Source organism: Myotis brandtii, unplaced genomic scaffold (genome assembly GCF_000412655.1).
Source record: "Myotis brandtii unplaced genomic scaffold, ASM41265v1 scaffold1076, whole genome shotgun sequence".
NCBI lineage: Eukaryota > Metazoa > Chordata > Mammalia > Chiroptera > Vespertilionidae > Myotis > Myotis brandtii.
In genome coordinates, this window is record NW_005353663.1 from 873,042 (window position 1) to 883,630 (window position 10,589).

The window sequence follows — 10,589 nt, forward strand, 5'->3', positions numbered from 1 at the left end:
GGCCCTGCTCTGAGCCCGACCAGGGGCTGCACCTAGGGATTGGGCCTGCCCTCTGCCACCTGGGAGCGGGCCTAAGCCAGCAGGTCGTTATCTCCCGAGGGGTCCCAGACTGCGAGAGGGCACAGGCTGGGCTGAGGGACGCCCCCTCCCCCCCAGTGCACAATTTTTTGTGCACCAGGCCTCTAGTCCTATATAATAAAAGCCTAATATGCTAAGTGTCGTGTCTGACCGTTCAACTAGTTGCTATGACACACACTGACCATCAGGGGGCAGACGCTCCAACTGGTAGGTTAGCTTGCTGCTGGGGTCTGACCAATCAAGACTGGGCGAGACGGGCTGGACACACCCTGGAGCCCTTGCAGTCCCTCCCTGGCCGGCCCACCTCCCGCGGTCCTTCCCTGGCTGGCCCCAATCGGTACTGGGCGAGATGGGCCAGACAAGACCTGGAGCCCTCCCCCAGTTTCTTCCTGGCTCCGATCAGCCCTGATCGGGACTGGGTGAGATGGCCTAGACACACTCTGGAGCCCTCCTGTGGTCCCTCCCCGGCCCCAATTGTGCACCGGTGGGGTCCCTCAGCCTGGCCTGCACCCTCTCGCTATCCAGGACCCCTCGGGGGATGTCAGAGAGCCAGTTTTGGCCCAATCCCCCCAGGCCAGGCCAAGGGCCCCCACCAGTGCATGAATCTGTGCACCGGGCCTCTAGTTACAATATAATTATCACCTGCTTATAGACTATAAACTCTGTAAGAAAAGTATCTTTTGTTATTTAATTATTTTTATTTAGTTCCTGGTAGCAAACACTCAGTGACTGTCAAATGAATTCTAAGAAAATAATTATGAATATGCCTAAAAACTGGCCACAAGTTTGTCTATCAGATTGTCTATAATACTGAATACTTTGAGATAGCCTACAGCACAGCTACATGAAAATGTAGTGGTGGCTCAACACTCATTTATAAAATTCTCAGTAAACTAGAAAGACACGAGACCTTCCTCAACTTAAGAAAGACTATCTAAAAAAAACCTATAGCTATACCTAATAATGAGGAAGTTGAAGCTTACCACTAAGATCAGGAACAAGGAAAGGATGTCCCTTTTACAACTGCTTTTCAACACTATACTGGAAGTCCTACCTAAAGTAATAGGACAAGAAAAGGAAATAAATTGTATACAGATTGGGAAGAAAGAATAAAACTCTTTGTTCACAGATGACATGATCATCCAAGTAGAAAATCCAAAAGAATCAACAAAAAAACCCTCCAGAACAAGTAAAGTTTCACGATACAAGGTTAATATACAAAAGCTAATTGATATAAATAAGAGTTAATTTCCTACAGGAAAATTTCCAGCCAAACTTTACTCAAACTATTTCTAATAAATGTAAATTATATACATACATTTAAGAAAAATTAATTTAAAAAGTAAGATAATTTTCCAACCCATTTGTTCCAGAACAGGACTCTGGTTGGTTGGCCTGAGCCAGTTCCAGCAACTCAGGGCTTAAGGTGGGAACTTCCCTGGAACCAATCCTTCCTCAAGGGTTCCATCACAAGCCCTTCCATCACAAGGTGAGCGCTCTCTCTCTCTCTCTCATTCAGACTGGGATAATTTAGACATGCCAATTAACCCAAAAGTGCACATGTCTGGGATGTACGAGAAAATCCCCACAGATAATGGCCCCAACTGGGAATTTATTTTTTTCTTCTCACCAACATCATAACCAAATGATGCAAGGAAGGTCCAACATCTGTAAATCAGTTAATGCAACACATCACATTAACAAAATATAGGATAAACACCATATGATCATCTCAATAGAGGCAGAAAAAGCATAACAAAGTTAAACATCCTTTTATGATATAAACACTCAACAAAGTTGGTATAGAAGGAACATATCTACACTAATAAAAGACAAAGATGCTAATTGACCATACCTTCGCTACGCCCAACAGCCAATCAGGACGACTATATGCAAATTAACCCAACCAAGATGGTGGTTAATTTGCATATACCGGCTGGGAGCAAAGACTGAAGACAACGTGGAAGCGAAGCACTGCAGAAGGGAGCAAAGGAGAGGCGGCGGAGACAGGAACGGAGCCAAGGTGGCGGAGGCGGGAGGCAGGAGGGAAACCAGCTGGGCGGCGGAGCGGGAGGGAAACCAGCCGGGCGGCAGGGCGGGACCAAAGCCCGCCTCAGCGGGTTTTGCTCCCTTCTCTGCTTCGCTCCAGCTACAGGAAGCCGTATTCTTGCAGGAATCTTCCTGCAACGGGCCTCTAGTCTCAACATAATAAAGTCCACATATGACACACCCACAGCTAATATCATACTCAATGGTGAAAAGCCAAAAAGATAGTTTTTCTTGGAGTGACTGATGCACAAACCTAGTGTAGTTCTGCCATTGGTACCATCCCCAGAAAAAGCTGAAAGTCTTTCCTAAGATTGGGAAGAAGAATGCCCACTATCACCATTTCTATTCAACATGGTGTTGGAAGTCCTAGCCATAGCATTCAGACAAGTCCAAGAAATAAGCACTTTGCTACCTCTGCATCTATTCTGAATTAATGTATTTCAGAAATGCATTTGGAAGACAGCACTGCATCTTTATTTTTGACATATTTTAATTGTTATAACAATAAAAATAAATGAATACCATCAAATATAAAAAAAAGAAATAAAAGGCATTCAAATTGGAAAGAAATAAAACTCTCATTATTTGCAGATGACATGATGCTATATATAGAAAACTGCAGGCTCCACCAGAAAATTATTAGAATAATGACTTCAGTAAAGTTGAAGGTCATCTACAAAAAACCTTACAGTTAACTTAATATTTATAGCAAAAAGAACAAATTTTTTTTCTTCCACAACCATGAAATGGGAAAGGCTAAAACTCTTAAAGTTTCTATTCAATATAAGACTGGTGGCCCTAGCTAGTGCATTAATGCAAAATTTTAAAAAGGCATAAGGAATGGGAAGAAGAAAAGAAGGAAGGAACGCTCTAATCACAGACAACACAATTTCAGGGGTGGGAAACCTTTTTTCTGCCAAGGGCCATTTGGATATTTATAACATCATTCTCAGCCCATACAAAATTATCAATTTAAAAGTTAGCCTGCTACATTTAGTCAAACATTTAACTAACTCACCCCTAATGCCTTGGTAGGGCCAGACCAAATGATTTTGAGGGTCTTATACAGCCAATGGGCTGGACGTTCCCCACCCCTGATCTACATAGGAAATCTCAAGGACTCTACAAAAAAACCTACAAAAAAAAATTAGTGTTCAGCAGTGTTGTAGGATACAGGGTCAATATGCCAACAATGAGTAAATGTAAAAAGAAATAAAAGTACCAAGCTGGTTTGGCTCAGTGGATAGAGCGTCAGCCTGCGGACCAAAGGGTCTCAGGTTCAATTCCGGTCAAGGGCACATGCTCGGGTTGCAGGCTGGATCCCCAGTGGGGGGTGTGCAGGAGACAGCTGATCCATGATTCTCTCATCATTGATGTTTTAGTCTTTCTCTCCCTCTCCCTTCCTCTCTGAGATCAATGAAAATATATTTTTAAAAAAAGAAATAAAAATACCATATGTGCATTAAATACTTAGGTATAAACTAACAAAATATGTGCTAGATCTGTATGCAGAAAAATACAAATAAGAAAAATCAAATAAGACCTAAATAAATGGAAAGAAACAGTATACTTATGGCTTAAAGGCTCAATATTTTTTTAAAAATATATTTTATTGATTTTTTACAGAGAGGAAGGGAGAGGGATAGAGAGTTAGAAATATCAATGAGAGAGAAACATCGATCAGCTGCCTCCTGTACACCCCCTATTGGGGATGTGCCTGCAACCAAGGTACATGCCCTTGACTGGAATAGAACCTGGGACCCTTCAGTCTGCAGGCTGACGCTCTATCCACTGAGCCAAACCGGTCAGGGCTCAATATTTTTAATGTTAATTCTCTAGTGTAGAAATCAATAAACTGATTATAAATTATGTGGAAAGAGAAAAGAATTATAATAATCAAAACAATTTAAGAAAAATCAAAGTGGATTCATACTACCTGATTTTAAGACTCGAGTTACAGTAATCAAGGTAGCATAAAACTGGCAAAAGGACAGTCAACAGATCAATGAACAGAACAGAGTCCAGAAATAGACCCGCACATATATGCTCAACTGATTTTGGACAAAGATGCAAAAACAACACAATGGAGAAACTTTCTGAGTCTAAGAGCTTCTTTAACTTAGCATAAAGCACCTGAGATTCAAAAATGTTGCGTTTACTGAAAAATACTATCAACCAACTTGACCTAACATTTATAGAACATTCTACCCTACGTCAGACTGTGTATTTTTTTCTAGTGCACACATAATATTTACCATGACAGAACATATTCTGAGTCATAAAACAAACCTTAATAACATTATTACTTCTCCATAAATGGTGGTGGAACAACTGGATATCTATAAGCAAAAACAATGAACCTCAACTAATACAAAAATTAACTCAAAATGAATGCCAGGCCTAAATGTAAAACTATAAAATTTCTAGAAAAAAACATAAGCAAAACCTTTGTGACCTTGAGTTAACATTAGCAAAGAATTTCATAGGTGACATATAAGGTTCTATCAATAAAAAAGGATAAACTTGAACTTCATCAAAATAACAAACTTTTGTTCTGTGAAAGATAGTATTAATACCATAAAAAGACAAGCCACAGCCCTGGCTGGTTTTGCTCAGTGGTTAGAGTTTCGGCCCGGGGAACCAAGGGTTGAAGGTTCAATTCCCAGTCAAGGGCACATATCTCAGTTGCAGGTTTCTCAGCCCCAACAGGGGTGCATGTGGGTGGCAACCAATCAATGTATCTCTCTCAAGTCAATGTTTCCCACCCACCATCCCTCCCATTCTCTCTAGAAATTAGTGGAGAAAAACAATTCCTCCTGTAAGAATTAAAAAAAAAAAAAAAAAAAAAAAAAAAAAGACAAGCCACAGACTAGAAAAAAAATATCTGCCAACGGATTTATATTTAAAATATGAAGAACTCTTAAAACTCAATAAGGAAACCCAATTTTTAAAATATGCAAAGTATGTGAAAAGACCCTTCACTAAAGATAATTTTCAGATGGTGAAAAGATACTCAGCATCATTAATAATTAGAGAACATATATTGAAACCACATGAGATAACACCACACACACCTATTAGAATGACTAAAAAAAATCAGTGGTATGCTGGTAAACGTTTGGCAAACGAGTCTTAGGGAGAGAAGACCCTGATTTTTAGCTTTTGTGGATTTCTGTGGTATAAATATGCCCCCACCGTGGCTGATTACCCCTCACAAAACTGTAAAGTTGGAAAAATATGTACTTTCACCATACAGACAGATAGAATAGACATACAACCTCAAGAACACAGAAAAAAGTAAAATGTAGTAAAGGAATTAAGAAGTAATTAAGTTTAAAATATTTACCTTTGTTTTCAATTTAAGCATTCATTTATATAATTTAATTTTTAACAACAGTAGTATGAATTAACCAGCCTACAAAATTACTGAAAATTGAACAATCATCTTTCGAGCCAGTATAAACTAGCCTCAAGCTCGCCACTGCCTAAAATAAAAACTTACACTACCAAGTGCTGACAAGGATGTGAACAACAGGAATTCTTATTCATTGTTGATGGGAAAGCAAAATGATACAGCTGTTTGTACGGGAAAACAGTTTGGCAGCTTTCTCTCTTAGAATTTCTTACAATTTTATAAGATTTCAGAGATCAAATGAAAGAAACCTGACCAGAGAATGAAATTGATATATCCAGCTTCATCAAAGGTTCCGTGGGGCTAGTCTTCAGGATTCAAATACTCAAAAATATATTCAAAGCATGACTCTATGATTAGGGGTAAAATTTGATATGAAAATAACTTTTATGATACCAGGAAATACAGTAATATGCTTTTTCCTTGAAGCATCATGCATTTGTTTTAATGAACCCACACAGATAATTGATTTTCAAAACAATGTCCTATTGAATTTGGTCTCAAGTTATATTATACTACAGCCATTAAAACTCAAGAGACTAAAAAGCAAATGACTTCACCTCCCTGTACCTTATCTCCATTGAACCTTTTTGGGAGAAAGTTTGGCAGTTTCTTACAAAGTTAGTCATATATTAACCATACAACTCAGCAATCCTACCTCTCAGTATTTATACAAAAGAAATTAAAACTGTGTTCATACAAAAACACGTACATAAATGTGTATATTGGCTTTACTCTTTAATGCCCAAAACTGGAAACAACAGAAATGTCCTTCAACAAAAAACTGTGCTTTATACAATAAATTCAGCAATAAGAAAGAATGAATTATTGGTACATGCAACAACATTGATAAATCTCAGATGCTTTACACTAAGTTAAAGAAGCTAGACTAAAAAAGTTTCATACTGGAACCACTGAGCAGTGATTAGTGTTGGCCCTCACATCGAAGGGTGGCAGGTTTTTTTACTTTTATTTTTTACTGAACATCAACTTTTTTTTTAACTTAAATTCTTTATTGTTGAAAGTATTACATGTCTCCTTTGTTTCCCCCATTGACCTCTCCCCGGCTGCTCCCTTCCCCCAACACATGCCCTCAATGCCCTACCATCTGTGTACATTGGTTATACGTACATGCATGTATACAAGTCCTTTGGTTGATCTCTTACTGCACCCCCCCGCCCCCACCCAACCTCCTGCCTTCCCTCTGGGGTTTGATGGTCTGTTCAATTTCTATGTCTCTGGATCTATTTTTGTTCATCACTTTACATTGTTAATTATATTCCACAAATGAGTGAGATCATGTGATACTTATCCTTCTCTGACTGGCTTATTTCTTAGCTTAATGCTTTCCAGGTCCATTCATGCTGTTGCAAATGGTAAGAGTTCTTTCTTTTTTACAGCAGCATAGTATTCCACTGTGTAGAGGTACCATATTTTTTTAATCCACTCATCTGCTGATGGGCACTTAGGCTGTTTCCAAATCTTAGCTATTGTAAATTGTGCTGCTATAAATATAGGGGTGCATATATTCTTTCTGATTGGTGTTTCTGAGTTCTTGGGATATATTCCTAGAGGGCTGCAGATTTTATTCTCGGCCAGTTTGGCGCATTGCGGGAGGCAACCAATTGATGTGTCTCTCTCATATAGATGTTTCTCTCTCTCCCCTTACCCCCTTCCACCGTCTCTGAAAATCAATGGGAAAAAATATCCTTCAGTGAGAATTGAAAAAAAGAAGTTTCATGGCTGTATGATTCCATTTATATAGCATTCTGGAAAAGACAAAACGATAGAAGAAAGCAGAGAACAGATCAGTGGTTGCCAGTGGAAAGGGTTAACTACATGAGTGAATTTTGGGGAGGTGATTGAAGTATTCTATATCTTGACTGAGGTGACAGTGAACTTTATTAAATTGAGATAAATGTCATCTCAACTAAAAACTATCATCATGGGAGAAAAAACACAAGAATTCAATTTCATAGGAAAGTGTGCATTTGTAAAATTAACATTAAAGAATAATTTTATCTTTTTAAGAAAAGTCTGCAAAAAATAAAAACTGAGCATCTCTGCCTCGAGCAACTTCAGAGAATAACATTTTTATAGGTACTAAAAACAATCCTATATAATAAAAGCCCAGCAACCATAACGGTATAACGACCAGAACGACTGCTCGACCAATTGCTATGAGGTGCATTGACCACCTCTCGGTCCCTGCCCACTCCCGGCCTGCAGGCTCCAATCGCCGAATGGAGAACGGGGAACCACAGGGACCCAGGGTGGGTGGCGGCAGGAAATGGCCCTGATCGCAGGCTAGGCCTAGGGACCCTGCCCATGCATGATTTCATGTGCTTGGCCCCTAGTTCATTCTAAAATCCTTAAATTTAATGGCTTCAAGGGAAAGTGGTCAACTAGAGTTGTACCTCTTCATAATTTTCCATGCTGTTGGCTTTAAATACGTGGTAATAAAATGTTTTTTCTCTGAAACACACATAATTCATAATAAAGTTTTCAAAAAAATAATACATTTAAAGTTGAAGACCTATCTAAGATTACAAAAGAGAAAAAAATAAATTACACACTGTTACCACCCTGTTGTGCTGGGACAAGAGATACTAAACTTTAGTTCCTCTTTATCAAAAGTCTCTAATGTCCCGGCTTGTGTGGCTCAGTTGGTTGAAGCATTGTCCCATCCCCTACACCAAAAAGTTTGCGGGTTCAATACCGGTCAGGGCACATACCCTAGGTTGTGGGTTCCATTCCTGGTTGGGGCATGTACAGAAGGCAACTGATCAATGTTTCTCTCTCCCTTCCCCTCTCTCTAAAAAAATCAATAAGCATATCTTTGGGGGAGGATTAAAAAAAAAAGTCTCTACTTACTCTTAATGTCACCCACTTTCCGGGTTCCAAAGATAATTTCTATGCAATTAAGTCACTCCAGTCTTCTACAGTATCTCCATACTATATGCATGTTTCATTTACACATGTATCACCTGGTACTGCAGGTTTCTGGTCACACAGCTATGTTTATTAATATTTACTCCTGTTGGTTCAAACACTCCATGAGGGCAGGGACTATATTTCAACACAGAGTCTGGGTTAGTGTTCTCATTCAATAAGTTTATGAGACTCCCAAATCTACATCTCTAGCCCATAAACCATTTCTGGCTATCTAATGTTATCTTCATTGGTGTATCTTATCGCCAAGTGAAATAAACTCATAATTTCTTCTAAAAGTCACCTGAGGAGAAGGATTAAAATCCTAAAATGTCTACCCTTTAATCTGCTGTTGCATCAATTTCCTTCTCTCCTTTTTTTATTTGCAAAAAACTAAAGCGCTTAAAGTCCCCCAAAGGAAACACAGCTTATAATTCTTTACTCAACTCTAAAGATGTCAATTAAACGGAATGAATAGTGCTCACAGTATTCTAGTTTACTTCAGTGAACTTTCTCCTGATCCTTTCTAGTGGATCCTTTGTTGCCCTCAAAGAAAAGACAGGATCCTCGGGCCGAGACATTAACATACATATAAGGTAGCTAGCTGTACAGTTATGCATAAAGGTCAAGGATACTAACCCCAAAAGGTAATTTGTTTGGCAAGATCATTTTTACTAATTCTTCGGAGATGCTGATTTTGACAATCCAGCGAACATTTACTAAATGCAGATGTTCAAGATGTTGTGAGGAACACTTAGATGATCAAGGCACTCACTGTCTTTGGCCCCAAGAAGCATATAATCTGAGGGGAGGTAAGTTTTGGCTGGTCCCTACAAATACAATGAGCAGAGCGTGGTCAATGCTGAAACCGTTCCCGGAAGTTCCCGGTGCACTGAATTTCAGATAACAGACTGTTTGACAGTAATTTCCAATTGCTTTGGTGCAGAACTGAACAAGACAAGAAAGCTTACTAAAACAAAACAAAACAGTTTATCAGAAAGTACAGCCTGAGGTAAACAATGCTCTGGAAAATGTGCTTACATTTGAATACACAGATGCACACTTTAACACTGGGCTCGGAGGTGGGTGAGCTCTCATCAAACGCAAAGCAAGTTCAAACGTGAACTTAACAAAAGGGACCCAATACAGTTCAGTTCATAGAGGGTGTTTCCTCTGACAGAAAACAGGAACACTTGGTTTCACAGATCGCTGACCATGCGAGAAAAGAGGAAAAGGGAGTGAGGATCTGTTTTTATTTCTTCCCCGGCAACTTAAAACACACACACACACACACACACACACACACACACACACACACACACACAAAGTTTCCTGGACTACTCCCTCCCTTCAACTTTATATTTCATAAACACTATGATCCTTAAAAAAAATACTGGAACTAAAGAAGACAAAACCGGTCAAATGCATTTAACCTACCAGGTAGTTTGAAAAAACAAAAAGGCACCACCTTCAGGGCTCCTGTCGGGCCGTGACCGGAGAAAGTGCACCCACCCACTCGCTCCCCGGGGCGGCTGGGTGGCTTGGCGCTCCCCTCACTGCTCTCCCCTTTCGGGGGCGCCCCGTCCCCAGGGAGGGGAAAGCAAGCACCTCCCCGAAGGGGCTGCGGAGGTCGCCCCGGAGAGGAGAGCGGCGTGGTGCACTGGGACCCAGGGGAAGACCTTCTCCGCTCCGGAGGACGAGGTGCAAGAACACCTGGGAAGACCAGCTGAGCAGGAACAGGGCGCCGCGATGCTTCGCGCAGTCCCTGCCCCTCCGGGATCAAGTCGGACCCCCAGCCGGTCGGCGGGTCCGAGAGGGCCTAACCGCCCCGCCAACTCCAGCGCACTGACAGGTGCCTGAGGTGGGGCCCCCGGCACAGGCGTCCTCCCGACCAGGTCCTGGCAAGCCCGGGAGGGGGGTGTGTGGGGGGGAGGGTGGGGAGGGACAAGTTCATGCAGGGAAAAGGCTCCTGAAGGTGAGATGAGCGACGGGGCGCAGCGCCGCCGGGGACGCGGCCTCACCTCGAGGGTGGTGACGGTGCTGGTGAAAAGGTCCTCTCCATCCTCCTGCTCCTCAAAGTCGGCGGGCTTCCCGTCCCCCAGCGGAGGAGGCTGCCCCT

General features: G+C 41.1%; 1 protein-coding gene across 2 annotated transcripts in view; it reads right to left on the minus strand.

Annotated features, from left to right (window-relative positions):
* Nucleotides 1–10,582, minus strand: part of SNX2 (sorting nexin 2) — a 59,173-nt gene extending 48,591 nt beyond the window's left edge. For both annotated transcript variants that reach the window (XM_005857121.2, XM_005857120.2), the window contains exons 1-2: nt 10,492–10,582; nt 9,512–9,679 (exon numbers count right to left, since the gene is read on the minus strand). In XM_005857121.2, the coding sequence (XP_005857183.2) occupies nt 9,512–9,568 (57 nt within the window). In that variant the 5' untranslated portion in view covers nt 9,569–9,679; nt 10,492–10,582. The remainder of the gene's footprint in view (nt 1–9,511; nt 9,680–10,491) is intronic.
* Between the last annotated feature and the right edge of the window lie 7 nt (nt 10,583–10,589).